The 23,609-nt window shown below is 55.5% G+C and overlaps 1 protein-coding gene across 6 annotated transcripts in view; it reads right to left on the minus strand.

Moving 5' to 3' along the window:
* Positions 1-23,609, minus strand: part of CAND2 (cullin associated and neddylation dissociated 2 (putative)) — a 30,321-nt gene that overhangs the window by 5,916 nt on the left and 796 nt on the right. For 2 of the 6 annotated variants that reach the window (XM_044754174.2, XM_070492849.1), the window contains exons 2-12: positions 18,989-19,132; positions 16,182-16,336; positions 15,363-15,486; positions 13,105-13,370; positions 11,539-11,644; positions 11,216-11,358; positions 9,077-9,369; positions 7,835-7,976; positions 5,990-7,492; positions 3,269-3,364; positions 476-645 (exon numbers count right to left, since the gene is read on the minus strand). In XM_044754174.2, coding sequence (XP_044610109.1) covers positions 476-645; positions 3,269-3,364; positions 5,990-7,492; positions 7,835-7,976; positions 9,077-9,369; positions 11,216-11,358; positions 11,539-11,644; positions 13,105-13,370; positions 15,363-15,486; positions 16,182-16,336; positions 18,989-19,132 — 3,142 coding nt within the window. Of the gene's footprint in view, positions 1-475; positions 646-2,141; positions 2,280-3,268; positions 3,365-5,989; positions 7,493-7,834; positions 7,977-9,076; positions 9,370-11,215; positions 11,359-11,538; positions 11,645-13,104; positions 13,523-15,362; positions 15,487-16,181; positions 16,337-18,988; positions 19,133-20,586; positions 20,745-23,321; positions 23,406-23,609 lie in introns of those variants that run through there. The other 4 variants (XM_070492847.1, XM_070492848.1, XM_070492851.1 and 1 more) reach the window with 4 other exon arrangements.

A 23,609-nucleotide genomic window follows, 5' to 3' on the forward strand; every position in this document is an offset into this window, starting at 1 on the left:
TGTGTCCTTTATCACATCCTCTAACAAACTGATAAATGTAGGTCAGTGTTTCCCTGGGTTCTGTGAGCCACTCCAGCAAATTAATCGAACCCACGGAGCGGGTCGTTGGAACCTCGGCTCTACAGCCAGCTGGCCAGAAGCCAGGTGACAACCTGGGCTTGCAAGTGGCACCTGAAGATGCGGGGGCAGTCTTGTGGGACTGAGCCCTCAACCCGCAGGATCTGACCTGCCTCCGCGTAAGGAGGGTCAGAACTGGGTTGAATCCTTGCACACCCTGTGGCGTCTGAGAACTGCCTGTCGGTGTCGTGTGGGGAAACCTCCACAGGCTTGGTGACCACAAGTGTCGGAGAGAAGTGTAAAGAGTAAAGGTGAAGGAGGCACCGGGGAAGAACTGCGGTTTTTCCTACACAGAAGGCAGAAGACACCACAGCCCTGCCCGCCAGGCCTGAGGGTGGCCGTCCTCCCCCCGCCCCACCTCTCGGATGAGGTCCCGGCGGATCTTCGTCTCCTGGTAGAGGAGGGGCAGGATGTCGTCCAGCAGGTCACGGACCAGCGAGGGCTTGTTGTGCACGGCCGAGTTGAAGAAAGCCAGAGTGGCCCGGCGCACGTTCAGGTCGGGGTCCTGCAGGCTCTCCATGAACTCTCCTGGCAGAAAGACGAGAGGGGGTGTGAGGGTCAAACCACCGCGACCTCCCCCCTCAGTCATCTGGTTAATGTGAGCCGTGCAGACCTGGCGGGATGGGGCGAGCGTGCTCTGAGCATCAACTCTGTGCAGGCACAACAAGCCTTCAAAGTCCAGACCAGAACGTGGACTCGAATCTGGCCCGGGTTCAAATCTAGACTCGACCACTTCCTCACTCTGGGACCGTGGACAGCCTCAATGTCCTCATCTGTAAAACGGGGGTAGTGACAGCACTGTAGGACTGTCTTTAGGATTAAAAATGTGGTAATGTCTACAAAGCACATAGAGTACCTGGCACAGAGCGAGGACTCTATAAACGTTAACTGGATATTACTACAAATGAGGTTCCTGAAGATCAGAGAGGTGAAGACACTTACACAAAGTCACACAGCATTTCTCTGAGTATAGTTTGGACTTTTTAATAACTATCTTAATGTTTTATATACTCAATAAATAAATAAAATCAAGAATGGGGGGGATCCCTAAAAAAACTAACTGTATTTCAAATAATTAATGTAACCACCCAGGTTACGAAGGAGAAAACAACCAAGTAACTTACAAAGTATTTTAACTAGACGCCCTCAGGCTAAAGACAAAAGAACTATAAACATAGTTGATTTTTCACAGATAAGAGTTAGTAATTCTTAGACTACTTTCTTTGTATTCCAGGATTAAGCAAATAAATATCTTGTGGATAATAGGAGTTGGGTGTCTACCTATTAAGAGACGGGGATAAGGAAAGGGAGAAGCTAGAAAGCACCCTTTGGTACTGGACTGGAATAGGAGGCATCTGGGAACACACAGTTCCAAGATGGAAAGAATGATAGCTATAAAAATAGAAAGAGATGTGAATGAATGTACGCATATATAAACGTGTGTGCATACACACCGTTCCTCGCTCGGTCTGCTGAGAGCACCTAGAAGCAATGGCACCCCGGCAGCAAGGAGCACCCCTAGCGTCCAGATCTGGGATTCTAAATACCATTCTCCACTAAAGGGAATCGGGGTGCCTGTCAGTCATCACTGATTCAGGCAAAAAACCACAATGGAGGCAAAACATAGTGGGCAAAACTTTGACGAGGAAGAGGATATTTCAATAAACTCAAACATACTTATTCATTCCAAAGGAAAAAGAGTAACTTTAGAGTGGAGGAGCCTGGAGGTCTCCACCTGAACCAGGTGATCAGAGTTCCCATCACCAGTCACAGGACAAACTGCCATGGTGTGACTCCCAGTGTGACACACTGCGAAGAACAGAAAGTCTGCCAGCAAAGCAGGATCCAAACCCAGGGCCGGCAGCCTCTGAGCCCCTTCTCCTGCGCCATGCTGGCTCCTAGGCTCCCTGCTCTCTGTGGGAACACAGCTGTGGGGAACTGTGGGGGTTAACTGAGACAAGGTATGCGTGAGAGCTCAAAAACTGTTCAGGGGCCGGCCCGGTGGTGCAGCAGTTAAGTGCTCACGTTCCGCTTCAGCGGCCCAGGGTTCGCCGGTTCGGATCCCAGGTGTGGACATGACACCACGTGGCAAGCCATGCTGTGGTAGGCGTCCCATGTATAAAGTAGAGGAAGGTGGGCACGGATGTTAGCTCAGGGCCGGTCTTCCTCAGAAAAAAGAGGAGAGTTGGCAGATGTTAGCTCAGGGCTAATCTTCCTCGAAAAAAAAAAATTGTGGTTCAAACACAGAACCACCACCAAGGACCCAGGTGGAGGCCCCTCGGGCTGCTCAGGCAATGGAGGAAATCAGGGCTGGGCAGCACGTGCCCGCTGGGTTAGGACACAGGATGAAGTTGCTGTTGATGGTACTGCTGTAGCTTCTAGACGTGTTCTCCAATTCAGAGTGTGGCCACATCTGCTGACCCCTTGGTCTCACACAACAGCGCCCCAGCAGATGGGGATCAGCACCCCATTTACAGCTGAGGATGAGATGACCTGTGCAGGCTCCCACAGCCAGGGAGTGGCAGAGCCAGGGTCCAAACCCAAGGCTGGCGGACTCCGCAACCTCTCCTCTCTCCACTAGGCTGCCCTGCCTGGATGGGGAGAGCCAGACTCCAGTGCGGTCCAGTTGAAGGCCTGCAGGCTCAGAGCTTTACAGGGGTCCTGCAGAGCCCCAAAAGAGAGCTCACCCTCTTCCCAGTGAAGGCTGTTTGGGCTCCTCAGGCCAGAAGGCCCCTCAGACAGGGGATGAGCTGGGGAGTGCTCTCCCCTACCCGGTGCAGCCCCACCCAGCCCGGTGCCCCCTGAAGCCGATGCATGTGAGAGGCTGATGGTTTCCACTCTAAAAGCCTGTTGTGTTCCTGGAGCACTTTCCCCTCAGAAACCCGTGGGGTCTCCACAACCACCTCAGAACACGCAGATAAGCAGATTGCACCCTCAATTTAGAGAGGAGGAAACAGGCTCAGAGGGGAGAATGGGCACGTTGGGGTCACCCAGCAATTCAGCAGCAGTGTAGGATTTGAACCCAGGCCCCATAGGGGTCTTCCCAGGTCTCAACTCCCCTCCGCCAACGTGTAAGAAAAATCAGCCCAAGCTCAAGGCCCGGGTGGAGGGGACTGGATGGGGCCAGGGGCAGAGGGGAAGGCGTGCTCACCAATGAAGCTCTTCAGGAGGGGGTCAATGGAGTGGGGCTGGTCCGAGATGAGGAACTTGACCGCTGTGATGACAGTGCTCCGCGTGTGGGGCCGACCTGCAGGACAAGAGGTGGTGGCCTGGTGAGGAGCAGGGCCGATCCCAGACACCCACAGGTGGGGAGGTGCTAAGGCTCTCCTCTGCTCCGGGGGAGGCAGGACTGCACCCCTCCCCACCCAAAGCCAGACCCCGTCTTTGGGGAAGTCGATGCTACCGTTTCCCTCGGCAGCCTAGAATCTCCCCTGAATTCTTCTGCTGCAGCTGAGGGAGTAAAACTGCCAGTTCTCAGGCGACCACACTGCAGGATGTGAACAGAGAACCGAGAACGCAAGACAGCCCCGGTCACACCAAAGACCGTCGCTCAGGCCTTGGGACAGTATTCTATTTTCCAGACACACTGTTTCAATTAATCCTCAGGATGGTCCTGTTAACTGGTTGATAATAATAAATAATATTAATTAAAATAATTAATAAAAATTGTCATTAATTTCTGTTTTACAGATGAGGAAAGAGAGACCCAGAGAGGTTAAATTCACATCTTAGGGTCACACAGCAGATCCAGAATTCAACAGCTGATTCTGCACCTGGGCTGGCCCCCCTTTCAGGCCTGCATTCTCCAAGCGGGGGGCAGCTGTGCATCAAGCGGGCAGAGGCCAAGGGGATTCCAACAGAATTGAGAGCATCCCCAGAACGTGGCAACAGAGAACTCACTCAATTTGCTTTTCTGCCTTCTTTCTGAGTAGAGAAGCTGAAGAAAAGGGGGGAATTCCCACTAAGTGAAAGAAAGAAACAAGCAGCTGCTGGCTCCTCTGCCCCCAACTCCCGCGCTTCCAGCAGCGAATGGATTAAGGCTGTTTCCATCCCACAGACTTTATATTCAAGACTCAGGAGAAAGTTTACAATTTGGTGCTAGGGAACGCATGAGTGACAGTTGCTGACTCCAAAGTGTTTTCCTCTTTCTTTTTCCAGCCTGACTGGCTCCTAAGAAGATTCAGGGCGGCTGATGAAGATATGTGCAATAGAACAGGATGAGGTGAATTTAAAATAAGAAAAACAAGCAGCCACTATGGAAAACAGTATGGAGATTCCTCAAAAAATTAAAAATAGAACTACCAGATGACCCAGCTATCCCACTACTGGGTATCTATCCAAAGAACTTGAAGTCAGCAATTCCTAAAGTCCTATGCACCCCAATGTTCACTGCAGCATTATTCACAATAGCCAAGACACGGAACCAACCTAAGTGCCCATCAACAGATGATTGGACAAAGAAGATGTGGTGTATATATACAATGGAATACTACTCAGCCGTAAAAAAGAACAAAATCGTCCCATTTGCAACAACATGGATGGACCTTGAGGGAATTATGTTAAGTGAAATAAGCCAGTTAGAGAAGGATAATCTCTGTATGACTCCACTCATATGAGGAATTTAAAAATGTAGACAAAGAGAACAGATTAGTGGCTACCAGGGGAAAGGGGGGTGGGGGGTGGGCACAAAGGGTGAAGTGGTGCACCTACAACACGACTGACAAACAATGAAGTACAACTGAAATTTCACAAGATTGTAACCTATCATTAACTCAATAAAAAAATAATAAATTAAAAATAAATAAATAAAATAAGAAAAACGAGGCCGAGGAAAAACACAGGCAGGGAAATGAGACGGAGACCAGCGGGAGGGATGTGCAGGGAGAGGGAGGTCCCATGAACTGGCCAGAAGCAGGCCACTCATCTGGCTCTAAGCTTCGCAGCAGCCGGTGCTAAAAGGACATGTGACTGGTGCGGGTTCAATACTGTGCACGAGCCACAAACCAGTCAGAGCTGAGAAAGGACAGGGCTGCTCCTCCTCCAAGACTCTGGCCTCTCCAGCTTCCTCGTGAGGCGCCCTGTGCGCGGAACGGGAACGAGCTCAACATGCTCACCGTGCACGCGGCGGTGAGGGCCAGAGCTGGTCCTTACAAACCCAGCTACCCAGTGAGGGCTTAGCGTAAGCACTAACAGCAACAACCACAGTCACTGACTCCGTGTTAATTAGGTACCACACGGACACCAAGCCCTCTGCCTGCAGGACGTCAACTAATGCCCCCACTGGCCCTCTCAGGGAAGCAGCTGAACAGCTCGAGGCTGAGGCCTTCTGTTCTCAGGGGTTTCCACTTGACCAAGAGCCCCACAGCCCTACCTACCTGCTCTCCTCCTCCCTAAGCTGCAGAAGCCCGATGTGCCCCCACCTGACCACACAAAACCTGCCCCCGTTCCTGCCTGGCCTGCCCCAGCCCCCGGGCCGTGGTGTCCCGTCCTCGTCTATATTTACACGTGCTCCAGGCTCGAGCCAGCCCAAGAGAGCCGCACTCTGCCGGCTGCAGTTTCTGGGCCCTCAGAGAACTGCTTGTTTTAACCTTCGCCTGGAGCACCAAGGATTCCGAAAATGGCATCATGAGAAGCTGACTTGTTGCAGGGACATCTCAAGGACTTAGTGCCCTCCATCCCAGAGGGTCCCACAGGAGGAGGCCTGCAGGTCTCAGGAAACACTGCTGTTAACGCCTCCTCTGCTTTGATCTCAAACACACCTGACTCACACCCAGTCATGTGAACCAGCTCACTGCGTGGGCCACTCACACGCTCAGGAGCAAACTGCCCACCTCCGATCTGGGCCACCTGTGCCCACACCTGTGCCCCCTACCTGCAGCAAGTTGCTTCCGGAATCGGGGCAGAAGGAACGGAGGGTTCACGAGGACCAGCTTCCCGATGCACTCGGCCACCACCCCCCGGGTGCCCTCCTCGGCACCCTCGCAGCGCTGGAACAGCAGGGCCCAGATGTCCTCAGCATAGGGCTTCAGGCTGTCGGGCTGGGCGGCCCCCAGGGCCTCCCGGAGCGAGTGCAGCAGCAGGTACTGCCGCCGGGGCTCGGCCTCAATCTGCCCCAGCAGGAAGGGCAGGAAGTCGGGCAGGTTCCCAGCGCCCACGCGGCCCAGTGCGTAGGAGGCAGCCGCCCTCACGTCCTCACTGGGCGACCCCAAGGCATCCAGAAGCACTGCCTTCAGCTCCCGCTGGGGGCCCGGTCCGGCCACCTGGCCCACTTCGGCCAGCGACAGGAATGCCAGGACCTTGACAGCTGTGCTGGAGTGGGGTGACCTGGCATCAGAGACCAGGCGGTTTGCCGTGCCTGCCGCCTCCTGGGGACAGGCGGCTGCAAGGGCTGCCACACACCGAGCCAGCGAGTGGAACACCTGCTTGTGCAAGCTGGGCCCGCCATCCACAGCCTGGTCATACACAGGCGCGGTGAGCAGGCTGATGAGCTCGGCGTAGTCCATGCACGGGGGGCGGGTTCCCACCAGAGCCTGCAGGAAGCCTTCGGTGGCCGCCAGCACACCTGCTGGCAGCAGGGGCGAACGCAGCAGCCGCAGCAGCTCTGTGAGCACAGGGCCGCTGACCTCGGCCAAAGAGGCCGGCTGGGCCTGTGTCACTGTGGTGAGGAAGTCCACAGCCAGCTGGGCCACGTGCATGTCATTCTCGCTGACCAGGGCAGGCAGCTCGGCCAGCACAGCCCGCACGGCGGAGGGAGGGAGGCTGAGTCCCTGGCTCTGGGCCAGGGCATCCAGCGCAGCCAGTGTGGCCAGCCGCAGCGCCCGTTGGTTCTTGCGCAGGAACGAGGCCAGAATGGGCAGTGCCTCGGCCAGGATGGGCTGCAGGTCAAGCCGCAGCGGGGACACAGCTACCAGCGTCAATGCCTTGACAGCAGCCAGCCGGGTTATCTCATTCCGCAGGCGGTCCAGGAGGAGCAATAGTGAAGGCTTCAGGTCATCCCCGAGCCGGTCACCTAGGTGGCCCATGAGGTGGCCCATGCAGGAGATGGCCCGCTCCTTCACCTCCTGGTCCAGGTCGGTAGCACGGAGCCGTGCCAGGGTGGCCGCAGACATCTCTCCAATGTATGGCTCGGGGTCCAGCACCCGAGGTCTGTCCAGTGGCCACAGGGCCCGCACCAGCTCCTGCAGCACCAGCAGGGCCTCAGCCGCGATCTTGTAGAAAGGGTCAGCCACACAGGCTATGACAGGTGGCAGGAGAGTGGGCAGGTGTGGGTGGAAAACCTCGGGTGGCTCTGTGCCCAGCAGCCCCTGCAGGAAGGCCAGGGCGTCCATCCGGATGGTGGAGGAGCTGGAACGGTCTGTCAGTGAGAATATGATGCCTGCAAAGGGGTGGGTGCAAAGGTTACAGGGCCACAGACCCTGACCCAACACGGCCCTCCCTGGGTGCAGGGGTAGAGCCACTGCAGGTGTCTGAGCTGGACCCAGGCACTTGTGCAGATCTGAGAGGTCAGGGCTTGGCTGGGGCCAGGGCTGAGGGACGCAAGGCCAGGGAACCCATTTCAAACCAGGAAGTAGGGCCTGCACCCCAGCCTTGTTCTAACTGCTGGCAGTGGGGAACCACCATAGGTTGCTGAACAGGGGCACCCTTGAGGACTGGGGACTCAGGTCCAGGTTCCGGAAGAGGCCCAGGACAACAGATACCTGGTTCCAGTCCTTCCTACCTGCTACCAGGACGGGCATGTGGTCTGCCAGGCTGCCGGGGAGGACACCCGCCAGCTCCGCGAGGAGGCTGAAGCAGCCCTGGCGGGCCCTGACACTCCGATCTTTAAGCTGCCGCTGCAGGGCCTTGATCACAAGGGGTACCTGTGGGCAGGGGTGGGGAGGTCAGTGACCACCCAGGGAACCCCCACACCCCACCCGCTGCTGGGGGGCTATGCCCAGGCGCACGCCCATGGAGAAGCCCCAGCACGGAGAGGATCGCTCCATCCCCAGCTCTATGTTACTTGCTCTGCACCAGGCACCTGATTCCACACTCAGACCTCTGAGGAAGCCACTACTCCTGGGCCCACTATACAGACAGGGAAGCAGGTACAGAGAGGTTAAGTAACCTGCTCAAGGCTACCCAGGCAGTCTGGCTCTCACCCCTGCATCCTGTGAAGGGGAAGCACTGGGGCCCCTTTCCCTTCCCCAGCTAGATTCTCTCCCCAGAAGAGTTCATCTGCTCCCTGAGCTTCAATAACTCCCAGATTGACATCTCCAACACCAGGCTGGTGTGCTAACTGCCCGTCTGACATCTCGACTCAGGCACCCAAGGACTTCAAACATAAACGTCCAGAACAGAACTCCAGACATCCCCCTCTCCACCCTCCGCCATCTTGGGGAGCTGCATCTCACACTTTAGCCAGAGCCCGGAACTCGCGTGACACCTCCCTGTACCTCACCCTCCGGATCCAATCCATCAGCAAGACCCAAAAGCTACCTCCTAAATCTGACCGCTCCTCTCTGCCCTCACGACCCCAGCCGGAGACGCCACCCCTTCCCCTGCACAGCTGCAACGGCCCCCACTGGTCTCCAGAGCCTATTCCCGCCCATCCTGCTACAACCCATTCCCCACACAGCAGCCAGACTGAGCTTTTGCAAATGTGAAAGGGATCCTGTAATTCCCCTCCTGGGGCTCCCAGGCTCTTAGAATAGAACTGAAACTCCTTTGGAAGCCCTATTGGTCTTGTCTATCTGCCCCCAGCCTGTGTGGTCTGGGGCACGGACTTCATCTGTCTCTTCCCCACGTGCCCCAGCACAGAGCTAGGTACACAGTAAGCAGGCGGTCAGTGCAGACACTTCAGTGGGTGGACAGAGGCTAGGGCGGGAGGAAGGGTGGGGAGATGGACGGATGGAAGGGTGTGAGCGGGTGGGTGATTCGGGAGCAGGGTGGAGGGATGGGAGGGAGGTGAAGTCACGCCCACCTGTCCTCGCAGCATGTTTAGGTTGCTGCCGGTCTGGGTGGGCTCCTCCACGGCCTCCAGCCATCCCTTCGGGGGCCGTGTTTGCCGCAGCAGCACGATGTAAGCTCCGAAGACATCAGCCTTGACGTTCTCCTCACGTTCCTTGAAGCGGCGGATGAGTGCGGGCGCCAGGGTACAGTGGAAGTCGGGCAGCAGGTCGGCCCTTGAGCCGATCAAGGCCGCCAGGCACTTGGCCGCTGCCCGGCGCACCTTCCAGCTCATGTCATCATCGTCACTGTACTCTTCCTCACTCTCTGGGGCAGGAACAAGACACCCGTGGAGCCCTGTGCACTGTGGCAGACGGGGAGCCACCTGGCCCCACCTGAGCTGTCTCCCAGGAAGCAGAAGTGAGAAGCGGGGGCAGGGAGCGGAGCTGGGCCTGTGCTTCACCTCTCGATGACCACTAGTTACAGGCTATTAGGAATGTTACCTACCATTTAATGAACACCTACTGTGTGCTAGGGATGGCACCGGGCACCTCAAATCCACCCCTTCATTCTAGCCTCACAACAACCTGTGTGACAGGGATGATCCCCCTGCTGTGGAGATGAGGGAACGGGGCTCCGAGGGAAACGGCTCGGCCCGAGTTACAGGAGCAGGAAACAACTGGAGTCAAACCCCGGTCCCACCTCTGCCTCCAGACCCTTCGCTGTCCTGACTACACCAGGGAAAAAACCGACTTCCAAGTCTTCAGTGAGGACTTGGAGTCCATTTAGGACACGAAACTCTCCTTTGGTTTCAGCACTGGCTGTGTGATATTTCATTTACTGAGATTCCTGAAGAGAGAGACGATAGGGCCTCCCTTTGGTCTCCTGCCCACCCCCAGGCCCCAGTTTCTCAAGGGTCCTGATTCCAGCTTCCAGGCAGGACTAATCATAAGGAAATGCTGTTTTCGTGGGGCTTTCTACTCTCCAACCTCCCCTGAGGGGCCAGAGTTCAAGTCTTCACCACACCTCAGAAATGAGGGTGCCTTGAGCCCTATTTTATGGATAATAAGAACAAGGCTCAGAGAGGGTGAGAGACTCTCTTGAGGACACACAGCTAGTAAACAACAGAGCAAAGATTCAGGCCCACGAGGCCCACCCATATCACCTGGGGAGACACACATGAGGCTCAGAGGTGGATGGTCCTAACTAGGGATACCCCCAGGAACAGGCCCAGAGGCCAGGATGTTCCTACCCACGCTGCTCTGTAGACATCTCAGACTCTCAGAGCACTGGCATCTGGACAAACCATAGTGGGACGCATGGACGGTCCCACAGATGTGTCCTGTCAGCTTAGCAGACGTCCCTCTGAAGGACTGTTGTTTGTTATCATCTCCACCCTATACCACCCATGAAGAAACATCCTTAGCTCCCTGTTACTGACAAGAAAATGCCCAATCTCCCTGGCTTGGCATTCGAGGCCCCAGCATGCCTGTCCAACCGGGACTCCTCCCATCCCATCTTGTTCCGAGCACCTTGTCAGGCCCCAAGTCCCTTGCCTCCATCAATGCCCTGCTTCCAGGGCCCAGGGGCATCCGTCTGAGTGACAGACAAGACCACAGGCATGGAAGGAAGGAAGCCAGTATGTCCATTCCCCATCCAGGCCTCTCTCTCCCTTCAGTGCTGATCACTCCACCATTAGAGCCTCACTCTGCTGGATTAAAGCACTGTCTCTCGGAAGCCATTACTAGACGGGTACAGAGCTGGCAGCATAGAGGTCAGGGGTTCTGGCTGACACGGCTCCAAGTCCCAGCTATGCCACTTCCTAGCAGTATTATCTCAGACAAATCTCTAAGTCTCAGTTTCCTTGTCTGAAATATGGGGACAATAATAAACACCGAGTTTTCTAGGGTTATTGTAAGAAACGTGAAAGAAGAGTGCTCAGGACATCAGGAGATGCTCAATAAATGACAGCAATTTTTACTATTGTTACTGTGATCTGTGCAGAGAGGGTGGGGAGTTGTGGGCTCCAGATTTCCGAGGACAGGGCTAGAGCCTGAGGAAGAGCTGGGATCAAGATGGGGGCACCAAATGTGGCCCTGTCTTTGGCTGGGGAGTCCCAGGAAGGCTGCATCCATTTCCACCTTTCAGCCCCAATGACAAGTTGGCCACCCACCTTGCTCACTGAATTCACTATCCTCTGTCTCCATCTGTTCCTCGTCCTCGTCACTGTCGTAATTATAATTGGGGTCGTGCTTCAGGTACTGGAGGCAGAGGCTGGTCACATTGGGCACATGAGGGCCCATTTCCTTGGGGCACCTGTGGGGTGGGATGGGAGAGACTCCGCTGGACCCAGGCAGGACAGAGTAAGGGGTGGGGCCCAGTGGTGAGTCCTGAGATCTTACCGCTTTGAGGCCAGCATCCTGCCCCCACCCCATCCCCACCAACTTCCAAAAAGACCCAGGGGCCCTTGTCCTCTGGCAGCCCCACTGCACCTACTTTCTCAGGAAGGCCTCAAAAGCCTGGAGGCAGGACTCTCGGAGCTCATCGTCATCCAGGTTGCAGAACTCCTCCACCAGGGGCACCAGGCGGTCCAGGTGGGCCCCTGCAGGGACAGGTGGGTCACTGAGGCCAGGCCAGACTCTCTCCCAGGCTCCCCCAGCCCACAGCACTCAGCCTGTCCCTGCACCTGCAGCCCTGACTACTGCAAACTCAACTCAGGCTTCAGAGTCAAGTAGATTGGGTTCTAGCCCTGACTCTGCCACCCATAAGCTATGGGACCTTAGGCACATCACAACTTCTCTGATCTCAGTCTACTCATCTTCACAGTAGGGGTAACAACATCTACCAGGCAGAGATTTTGTGAAGCTTAATGATATGACACGAAGAGCTCCGCCCAGGCCCTGGCACACAGTAGGCACTCAATAAGCAGCATCTGTTGAAACCATTACTTGTGTCCCTGCCTTATTTCCTGCACTAGGCTATAGCCCTGGATGGGAAAAGCTGGGAGGCAGGTACTGCTATTATAGACCAGGCAGGAGGGGCCCCGCCTGTTCCCTGGGGCTGCAGAGGCTTCCACCCTAGCCTTCTCCAACTACACCCTTCCCCACTTCCTGCCAATCAACCCTGAACCTTTGTCCAGTCCTGTGCTGGCCTCTTTCGCAGGTCCATGTTCCTGAGGGTGGCCAAGGGGTGGCTGCTGTTTGGGGGTATATGGGCAGAAGGCAGACTGCAGGCTGGGTTCCCATGTGTGCTTGAAAGGTCCCTTGCACTGAGAGAGCCAGAGGGAAGGGAAAGCAGACCTTGACCAACTCTACCCACACTGCCTTGTTCTAGTCCAGAATGAACTCCAAGGTGTTTGAGAATAAACTCAAACCTGATTGCAGGGCTCCATTTTTATAAAACTTATCTCTGGTGACAGAAAGCAGATCAGTGGTTGTTTGGGTGTGCAGCAGAGGGAGGGACAGACTGCCAAGGGGCACAAAAAAGGCTTTTAGGGGTGATAGAAATGTTCTGCATCTTGACTGTGGTGGTAGTTTCACGGGTGTATGAAAAGGTCAAAACACACTGCACACTTTAGTGCAGTTTATGGTAGGTACATTATCCCCCTATAAACAATTTTAAAAATTCAAACCTGGCTTATGGGTTATTAAGGTACATTTGTCAAAATAGGATAGAATATATTTTATTTAACTTCTGCAGAATAATTTGTAACTATCCGCCAGTAGGTAGGGCTCAGAAGCACGTGCAGCTTGGGGCCGCCCTCCTCCTTCCAGGAGCTTCTGCCCCGCCCCATTATCGAGGAAGCCACCCGCCCCTTTCCCCCAGAACCTCCCCGCGTCAGCCCCGTCCCCTTATGAAGGAGGCGGTCTGCTCCAGACCCCGCCTCTCTCCCTGGGCCACGCCCCCTTACCGAGGGCCCCGTCCCATTATCTAGGAAGCCGCCCGCCCCTTTCCCCAGAACCTCCCCGCCTCAGCTCCGCCCCCTCGTGAAGGAGGCGGCCCGCCCCAGGCCCCGCCCCTCTCCCTGGGCCCCGCCTCCTAGCGAGGGCCCGGCCCCCTTACCGAGGCGGTGGCCCGCCTGGCGGCCGACGCTGCCCAGACACTGGATCAGGGTGCGAATGGCAGCGGGGCTGGCGGGCGCGCGCGGGCCAGGGAGCCGGTCCAGCAGATGGTCCGCGAGCTCGACGAAGAGGTCGGTGCTGCAGGCGGCCGCCAGGTGGCCGAGCGCCCCGACGGCCCTCTTGCGCACGGCCAGGCGCGGACTGCTCAGCTGCGGCAGCAGACAGTGCAGGAGGCTGGCGTGGAAGGCGCCCAGCGGGGCGCCCAGCCTGGGGAGCCGCAGGGGCGTCGGCGGGGGCCCACCCAGCGGGCAGCCTGGGCCAGGCCCCTTCCTGCTCCCCATGTTCTCCTGGCCTCCTCCCGGGAATTAACGAATTACGACAACCCAGTGGCCCTTGGTAAATGGAAAGGTGCCCCGCAACTGTGTGGAGTGATTATTTATTATTATTACGGGAGAGAAAACAGAGAGGGGAGGGGACTTTCTCAAGGCCACTCAGTCAAGAAATGCAAGGCTCGGTCTTGAACCCAGGTGACCAAGCTCCCAGCCTGGGCAGAGGGCTTCACCGTAATGGAGTGTGGGGGGCTCCGGTGGGGCCGTCCCGAACTCCTGGGAGTCTGGGCCTTGCCTCAATGCCCACCCTGCCTCAGTCTATGCCCCTCGCTGAGACCAGAGTGGTCTACAGTCTACTTCTGACCTGGTCACTCCTCTGCCTAACTCCTTCAATGGCTCTCCAGTGCCCTTGGATAAGCTGAGCTCAGCTCCAGGCAAGAGGCAACCCCAGAGAATGGTTTTTGCGCAGGAGAACGCAGCCCCTGCTGGCCTCGCAGCTTCTGTCCTCACCTTCAAACCAGGCCTGTGCATTTCTCTCCCATACATGGCCTGAGACCTTTTCTCTCCGCAAGGATACACTGACCTCACCCTCCCATATCTCTCTGCCCTGGGTTTCATTTATTTATTTGTTCACCTGCTATGTGACAGAGCCTGTGCTGGAAGCTCCAGTAAGCAAGACAGACTCTGGTCCTAGGGCCTGACCTCATGGAGTTTTCAGCTGAGCAAGTGCCTCCCAGGCACCTCACTTTCAGCATGCGCCAAATTGAATCCATTGCCTACACACCTGCTCTCCTGGAGGGCTCCCCACCACAGCCAACGGCCTTAAGCCTGTGCCGCAAGTCAGTAAAGCCAGACACCTGGGCCTCATCCTTGTCTCTGCCTCTCTCACCTGCTGCGAGCTCTGTGGAGTCCACCTCCTGAATACACCTGAATTCACCTGCCTGCAGAGCTTCCTACGCAGTCTCCCAGGCTGTTCAACCCCCTCCCATCCAGCATGCACACTGCAGACAGAAAGATCAGTCTAAAACACACAAGTACACTCACGGCGCTCCTCGGCCCCTGTCGAAAACCCCTCCACGGGCTCCTCACACCTGCACTCTAATTGTTTGTCACCCACCCTCCCTGGCTTCTGCCCAACTCTCAGGCCTTACCTGTCCACACCGGCCGCTCCACATTACACCCAGCCCCACGACTGTCTTGCACAAGCCCCGGGGCACTGTGTCTTCTCCTGCCTCTGCTCCCTGGGCCGAAGGCAGTCTCCCCCTCTAGTGTCCCCCTTACGCCCGCCCACGCCTGGCCCAGTCCTGCCCATCCCTGAAGGCTCAGCTCCAGCAGGAACCTCTCTGGGAAGGTTCCCGTGCCCCAGGTGGGCCAGGGGCTCCTCCTCTGACCTCCTACAGACCCTGCTCTTATCCTCGTTGGTGCTCTTACTCCACGCACAGTTTCTGTGTCTATGAGTGCCTCCCTAGGAGTGACCGAGACTGAGCTGACTCCATGTTCCCAGCACTAGGGTAGCCGCTGACATCTTTCTGGCCACAGAGTAGGGGCTCAAGTCTTGGGAGGTTGAATGAATACTAAAAATGTGCAGTGCAATTTAAAACAAAGGCCCAGCTATATTAGCCCAAAAGAAGAAAAAGAAAGAAAGAAGGGATTGAAGGGGAAGATGAACACATGGGCTTCAGCCACAGAGGGGCCTGAGTTCAAATCCTAGGTTCTGCCATTTACTGACACTGTGACTCTGGGCAGGCCTCAGAGCCTATAAAATTGTGACAAAGGTGCTCTCCTTCACAGGGCTGCCGGGATGGTTAAGGAGCCCCGATCACAGGGCCTGCTGTGCAGGAGGTGCTGGCTCTGTGGATTTGAGGCCCTCCTTATTCCCTTTGCTCCCCCTCCCACCCTGCTCCTCACTGCCCAGGGTGGCCTCCTGCACCTGCTCAGCATGTCAGAGAGGATGTCCAGGGCTTCCAGCTGCACGGCCACGTCCTCCTGCTGGGCAATGGCACTGGTGAGCTGGCCGGTGATCTTCCGGCACACGTTGGTAGCCAGGCCAGAGCCTGCACAGAGCACAAGGTGAGCACTGTGAGTCCCAGGGCTGGCCTCCACCCCTGGTCGGCCTTTGCTCTGGTTGTGTTCCTGAGCCCATGTCCCCAGCAATCCTGCTGACCCAGGGAAGCCAGGACTTGCTTGGTCCAAGGTGTGACCCACAGTCTAACCAAACTAAAGGAGACAGCTAGCAGAAGTGAAGAACTGATGGCTGACCAGCTAGCTGGCTCACCCCACACCCAACCCCTTCTGCCTTCTGCCTTCCACTAGGGAGGTGGGAAAAGTTAAGCACTTCCTTTCCTAGACTCCCTTGCTGCTAGGAGTGGCCTGGTGACCCTGTTGTGGCCAGTGAGATATAGGTCAAAGTCTTCTGGGACCTTCTGGGGAAATACATGCTTTTTTATAAAGGGCAAGAGATACAGGCATAGACCTCAACCCTGTCCTGATTAAGCTGCTAAATCGATTGCTGCAAAAATGGAGTGGCTGATCCCTCCAGAATTATGTGAGAACAACTACCCCCAACATCTTCAAGCTGCCATTAGATTGTTACTTGCAGCTAGAAGCATTGAGCTTAAGTAGATCTGAGTCCGAATTCTCTGCCACTTACTAGCTGGTTGATCTTAGGTAAGTCCCTTCACCTACATGAGCCTCAATTTCTTTATTGGTAAACTAGGACAAATAATTACAGTCCCTGGGACCTGGGTACCTGTGGCTGCAGGGGGGAGCTCCGAGAGGACAGTCTTGAGGCCGATGCCTGCGATATCTCGGAGCTGCTCCTTGTCTGAGCGCATGTTGGCACAGAGGGCGTCCACGATGGTCTCCACCTGGTACTCCTTCACTTTGCCCACCAGAGGACCCAGGCTGAGCAGGGTGGGAGGGAGAGGGTTGAAAAGCCCCAGGCTCAGCCTGAGTCAGCCTGCTCCTTAGGTCCCCTCATGCCTATGGAGCCACATGTGCTGAGGAAAAGGCCCCAGACCAATATGGAACTCCCTGTTTTGCTAGAAAGGCACCCTCTGGCTATGCCAGCATCATTCCTGGCATCTCCCAAACCTGCATCTCCTCCCAGCTTTTGCATCTCAGTATATGGCCAAACCATCACATCCTGTAACCTCAGCTGAAAAAAAATAAATGCCCAAGAGCAGTGGTTCTCAAACAAGCATGTATCAGAAGCCCCTGGAGGACTTGTTAAAACGCCGACTGCTGGGTCCCACTCCAGATTTTCAGATTCAGAAGGTCTAGGGGGGCCCAAGAATTTGCATTTCTAGTAGACGCTGATGCGAGTGGTCCAGGGACCACACTTTGAGAACCTCTGCCTTAGAGCCTTGCCTCTCAAAGTGTGGTCACAGATCAGCATCATCAACATCACCTGGAACTTGTCAGAAATGCGGGATCTCGGGTCCTACCCTAGATCACTGAACCGAAACCTGCATTCAGTGCACTCCCCAGGTGATTCAAACGCACATGAAAGGTTAAAGCTGGCTGCACCAGAGACACTGGTTCTCAGCCTTAAGTGTGCATCGGCATCCCATGAGGCCTTTAAAAAACTGTTACCTGGGTGCCAGCCCCAGAGAGTCTGAATTAATTGGTTTCAGGTGTGGCCTGGACGTTGGGAGGGTTTTTTTTAACCTCCCCAGGTGATTCTAACGTGCAGTCAAGTTTGAGAACCTCTGACCTAAACGAGTGGTTCTCAGCTGTCGGTGTGTATTAGACTACCAGATGCCTGGGTGCCATTTTCTCACCTGCCTGCCTCAGCCTCCTCCCTTCATACGGCCCCTCCTGAATCTGAATCCCTGGGTGGGGAATACACAGTTTGAACAAGGGTTCCAGGTGACCACATGCATACCAGTTTGCAAACCGTGGCTCCATCAACTCCTGCAGCTAAGTAATCCTGGGGTCCTTCCATTCGACCTCCAGCAGCACTGGTTCCACTAGGGCTGATACTGCCCCTAGGGGTGTTTTGGAAATTTATGGGGGCCTTTTTCAGTCTTCATTACTATTGAGATGGCACTTCTGGCTTTTACTGAGCAGGGGGTGGCCGAGGAGGGTAGAAAGACCATATTGCAAAGCAAACATTGTTCCACGTCCTGCAGGAGTTTCTACCATCCCACGGGGCTACAGGTAAAAAACCTATAAGGATCTGAGTCCAGAACCTAATTTCAGTATTTTTTGCACTATTTTAATATACCCTAAATTTTCCAGGAACGTAATTATCAGGTAAATTGAAGGAAGATTGTACTTTCTGTCCTGGGAAACTTTAGAAGGAGACGGTCAGCATTTTGGAAAATCTCACTAAGAGCAGTGCTGTTCATGGTATCGGGGTGCCCAGTGTGCACGCCTGTCTCCACCTGTGCTGCCGCGGCACAGCAGAGTCCACACTCAGGTGCAGCTCCTCCTGGCGTCGTCATCACTTCTGTCAATGCCCAAGCATTTACATTTGAAACATGCTATTTTACTATAAATGACATTCCTTCTATTTCTCCTTTATGTTACAGTGTAGATTATTATATATACCATTTTGTAATTAATGTGTAGAGGTAGGTTATATTATGTCTGAATTTCATTTCATGATAGGAAAAGGGTATTTCAGACCACATGTTGTAAAAAGGGGGTGCTGGATCTGCCAGTAGGAAACCTGTCTCTACTCCACAGCCAGAGGGGTGCTCCCAGACCACAAACCTGACCACGTTCCTGCACAAAACCCCTTGCTGAGTTCCCTCTGCTCCTGGGATCAAGGTGAAATTCATTAACACAGCCCAGAATGCCTGTGCCTGGCTCAGAGAGTACTGTGGGAGAGGCAGTGTCCCAATTCTCTGTGGACCCTGCCATTCCTCAGCCCCCCTCGCTCCCTCCCCTCCCATACACACGTGCCCTGCACACACCCAGGTCATGCTTTCTCAGCTCCAGAGGTAACTAGCCAAAGGTCTCAGGACCACCACCTCAGGATGCCCATGGCAAAGGCTTTTGGGGAGCCTGGTGTCCCTTCAGCCCTAGCCACTCTAGTGCATGCCACCCTGACCTTCCAGCGGCTGGCACCTGCATCTGCACCTGAAGGCTTTCTCGGGGTGGAGGTGCCAGGGAATGCACAGCCCTCCACCTGACTCCAGGAGCAGCCATCACCCAAGGACTGACAGAGAGCTGGCGGGGGGGGGAACACTCCAAGGGGCAGCCCCTACCCTGCATCCTTGGGGCTCCAGTAGGGTAGGCTCCACTCGCCCACAGTGCTAACTTGCTTGATAACGCATGCTTTCCTGGCTTCTTCCTTCCCTGCCTCACTTCCCTATTCCCCTAATGGGCTTTCCTGAGATCAGTCCCCAAATAAACTTACACTTGAATCCTTGTGTCAGGGTCTGCTTCCTGGGGAAGCCAGACTAAAGCACTGTCCAACTCTATGGGGCCCCAAGAGCTGCTCAGCATTTCTTCTCTCGAGGCTGTACCCCACAGAGGCAAGGATCCCTGCGGTGCTCCCACAGCAGGCAGGCCCCCTCCCCCGCCCCCACCATGGCTGACACTGACCACTTGACCGCTAGGTTCTGCACTTCGCCGTTCTTGTCCTCCAGGAGCCTGAGCAGCATCTTCACCACCTTGCGCTCACTGTCCTCGTCCAGCTGGATGGAGTCCTTCTGCAGCTCCGACATCAGGTCACTGGTGGCCATGAACCTGAGCAGGGAGAGCAGAGGATCGCTGAGCAGCTCCTGGGCCCGGTGATTTGGGCAGCCTCTTGAGTTCCCCCAGAAGCAGACCATCCGGGCTGCAGGCATGGTCAGTGTCACACACATGAGGGAGACCCACGGGTGTGTGATAACCGACTGCCATGTCACGGCGACTAGGAGTGGCACAGCACACTGGCTAAATGCTTAGAGCTCCAGAGTTGGTGCTCCCGCCTCTGCCATCTACACAAATGTGAACTTGGGCAAGTCATTTCACCTCGCTGAGCCTTAGTTTACCTGTCTGAAAAATGGGGACGAGGAGAGCATCTGCCTCATGGGGTTGGATGAAAGATAAAATGAGGCAAGGTATGTGATGTGCTGAGTACATGGTGAGCGCTCGGTGGCACTGCCTCTATTATAATGGCGTATTAATTATTCACATCTCACAGCTGCCAGGACAGGGATGCCTGAAGGTCCGACACGGTGCAACCAAGTCAGTGTCAGCAAGAAGGCTCTTGACTAGACACGTGGAGGGGGGCTGGCCCTGTCCACCCCCTCCTCAGAGAAGCGACTAGGCCCCTGCCCTCAGACCAGCGGCTCTCAAGCTGTAGCCAGCCCCAGAATCACCTGCAGGGCGGGTTAACACAGCTGGGCCCCACCCCCCAATTTCTGAATCACTGGGTCTGGGCTGAGGCCCAAGAATTTGCACTTCTAACAATTCTGGATGATGCTGAGGGGCAGGGACCACGCTCAGAGAACCACCACCCGGGGCCGTGCTGACGCACCCTGGGCATATTTTGGCCACTGACATCAACAGCTGACCAGCGTCCAGACAGGGCTCGCTGACCGAGGGGGCATGAGAGCCAAGGGCTACCCACCCACAGGGCATGTGATATTGCAGTGGGAGTCTGAGCTAGAAGGCCACAGAGGGCTGGGGCTGCTGGGCGTGACACAGCACCATTGGGAGAGCAGTGTCTTAAACTGGAGGCCCTCAGCTGTGTCCACCTTGCAAATGTTTTTCAAAAATTTGAATTTCTTATCAACATTTGAAAATTGGGAGTTGACATAAAAGCATTGACATCCATGGGGCTGGACAGGTGATGTGCTGGTGAAGTGTGCATGCTCCACTTCGGCAGCTGGGGGTTCAGGAGTTCGGATCCTGGTGTAGACCTAAAAACTGTCCATCAAGCCATGCTGTGTTGGCATCCCACATACAAAACAGAGGAATACTGGCAACAGATATTAACTCAGGGCCAATCTTCCTCACCAAAAAAAAAAAGAAAGAAAGAAAGAAAAGAAGCACTGACATCCAGATTTTTCTGAAAACAGGATATTTGAATACAACTGGGTCTACAGTCCCTGGAGACACTAACTAGCTCGAGTCAAGTCATGGCTGCCCTCTTTAGATGGGACACACATTTTCCAGGTTACCAGGTTCCCACCAGGCCCACTGCACCCACTTACTGGCTCCTGCAGGCACTTGAGTAGACACCTGAGGAAAAGGAGGACAAAACAGCAAGAAGAGAGGCTGTGGAGTCAGGACCAGAGTGTGGTGGCTCCAGAAAGCCTCCAGTTTTGCAGACCCACCAGGCCACCCACCTCCTCATACCAGCCTTGCTTTCGGGCTTGAGCAAGTCAACAAAGAGCCCTACCCACCAAGCCTCCTGGGGCAAACCTGGTCACAGCGGGGATTCTGGCCTCATCTCCGCAGGCTCAGACCTGCGCTTCATGTCATGGCGCTCCACAGCGCTCTGCTACCAGGAGAGCACCTGTCACAGCATGGCTGTTTATTTTCAAGAGCTGGCATCAGCCTCAAGCTGTTGAGAGGAGGAGGCTGGGCTGCAAGTGAAGAGGGGTGGCAGGGCTGACTGTGCCCGGCTCTAGGCCTGGTCACTGCAGGAGAAGTGGCCAAGGTAAGGTGAAGGAGGACGTCTGGATCTGAGCCAAGCCAAGGCCGGGCTAGGCACATGCACTCCTAAGCCTGCCCAGCTGAGGGGACGTTCTGAGAAGGCAGGCAGGGTCTCTAAGCCCTGTTTCTGCCGCAGTCCACGGGGACCCAGCTCAGCCTGGCAACCCAAGGGATGTGCGTCTTTGCCCAAGATGAGCCTCCCGCCTCCCTCTTTCTTTTCCACCAGTTGAACTCCTATTCATCCATCAAGGGCCCAGCTCAAATGTCCCAGTCTCACGGATGACTTCTCTGACCACCCTGCCCTATCCCAAACCCACACTCCCTAATCACACTTGGTTTCCCTGGACAGGATTCTCTCAGAGCACTCTGCACGCCTCCACTGTAGCACTTTTCAAATTGCGCTACAAGCGTTGTGCACCAGTGTGTCTCCCCCATTATATGTGAACTCATGGGGCCCATCAAGTTCAGCTCTGGGACTCAAGCCCTAGCAAAAAACAGGTCTGAAGAGGGCCTGGGAGGTAGGGCAAGGGCAGGAGGGGAAGGAGGGAGAGAGCCAGCCCCTAAAAGGCTCAGAGCCAAACAACTGAGTGGAAACCCAAAATCAGAAACCAACCCTCCTGAAATATGCCTCGGCATTTCAGACACCCCCGAGTTCCCGCAAACACCCAGCTCTCAGAGAAAGCAAGCTGTATTGTGTGTATGCCTGTGGTGGTGGTAGTGGGGGGGTGTACAGGAAAGCGTAGATAAGAGCTTGAGCACCGAAGTTTGGCTTTAAGTAAATATACTGGTCTTGCCGTTTATCAACTAGGTGACCTTGGGCAACTGACTCCTCTCAGAACCTCAGTTTTTCCAACTATGAAATAGGACATTTTCTTTGCCCCACCTCATAACATCCTCAGGAGGTTTTAACAGGAGAACCAGTTCTTAGCATGAGGCCAGTTGGGGAAACTAGGCTCAGAGAGGTTGCAGGAACTGCCCAAGGTCACACAGCAAGTTGAAAGAAGAATCAGCCTACTGGTCAGGTCTCCTGGCTCCTCAACAAATACTACTGTGTTTTCAAGAAAGGATTTGGGATTCCTGCAAGACTTCCCCCGACTTTATTCGTTTGACTGTTGGAGTCTGAGTGGGAATGGAGCAGCCTCCTACCCACGGAGCGGGGGCCCAGGAACGACAGGGATCAAAGGCTTCCTTCACGCTGCCTGAGACCCCCCATGTGCAGTCACTGCCCGCCTCCAGGAGCCAGAGGACAGCGTCTCAGTTTCACTCCAGAGAAACCCTAGAGGCCACTCAGCTGAGACACTCGGCCACATGGGTGCCCGGACAGCTGGTCAGGACCCAGCCCCTGGGTATTCCGACTTTAAAAATAGACGCCATCCTCATATGCTTGGGGAGGTTTTAAGTGTTCTCGGGACCGCTGGCAGAGCAGGCGGAAAGGGCCTCTCAGGCTCCAGCAGGAGGGCAAACTCCCTCTCCTGGAGACTGGACCTGGGGCCCAAGAGACAGCGGTGCAAATCCCCTCAGCCGCTGGGCAGCCATGTGACCTTGGGCACGTCACTTCACCTCGCCCAGCGTCCGGCAAACAGGAAGAACAGTAAGGACCACCCAGGCAGATGGGAGGCGGAACGCAATTACACTGGACACGGGCCTGCATGGAGCCTAGGACACACGACACATTCACTGAGTGCCTACTGTGTACCCAGAGCCGGCTCCGGGATGCAGAGCGGACGCGCACAGCGCAGGAGCTCTGGGGATCCCAGGGCAACAGTGATGCAGTAGAAACACGGGGCCAGGGAGATGTTGTGGGAGCCCAGGGCCGGTGCCTAACCCTGCCTGGTTGTCAGGAGGCATCTCAGAGAGGTGACAACTGAGTGGGAGCTAGCCAGGTGAAGGGAGATGAAGGGCATGGCAGACTGCTGATGTGCCCGGAATCATAATAGTGTCCATTTATTCAGGGCTTACCTGGTGCCAGCTGCTCAGCCCCGTGTATTAACTCATTTCATCCTGACACCAACCCTCTCAGGTGGGTTCTGTTATTATCCCTATCTTACAGAAACGGAAGCTGAGGCTCAGAGGGGTCACACAGCCAGTCAGTGGTCGTGGTCAGGGTCTGAGCCCAGGACTGTGGCTCAAAGGCTCTGCTACAGCTCTGTGAGAAGCTCCTGAGCGGTGCCGAGAAACAGGCTTCAGGAGGAGGCAAGGCTCAGAGCAGGAGAGCAGCGCCTCAGTCTCCCCACCTGTCAGGGGGCTGGAACCCAGGCCTCACTAAGATCAGCCTCTGTGTTACACTGACCTGGATTTGGACCCCAAGTCCTCCCCTTTCCAGCTCTGCGACTGCACCCAGGCCCTTCTGGCCTCTGAGCCTCGGTTTCCCCATCTGTGAAACGGGGATAAAGTGACAGTATGCTCAGTAAGTGAGCACAGCCATGCTGGGTTTCTGTGGGCTGCTTTCAGCTCAGAGGGTCCAGAACAGGCTGTGTGACCACGGACCAATCCCTTCCCCTCCCTGGGCCTCAGTTTCCCCCTGAGGATGAGGGGGTTGAACCAGAGGTTTCCTCCATTCTTTTCGGCCCTGTTCCCG

Source organism: Equus asinus, chromosome 21 (assembly GCF_041296235.1).
Source record: "Equus asinus isolate D_3611 breed Donkey chromosome 21, EquAss-T2T_v2, whole genome shotgun sequence".
Lineage (NCBI taxonomy): Eukaryota > Metazoa > Chordata > Mammalia > Perissodactyla > Equidae > Equus > Equus asinus.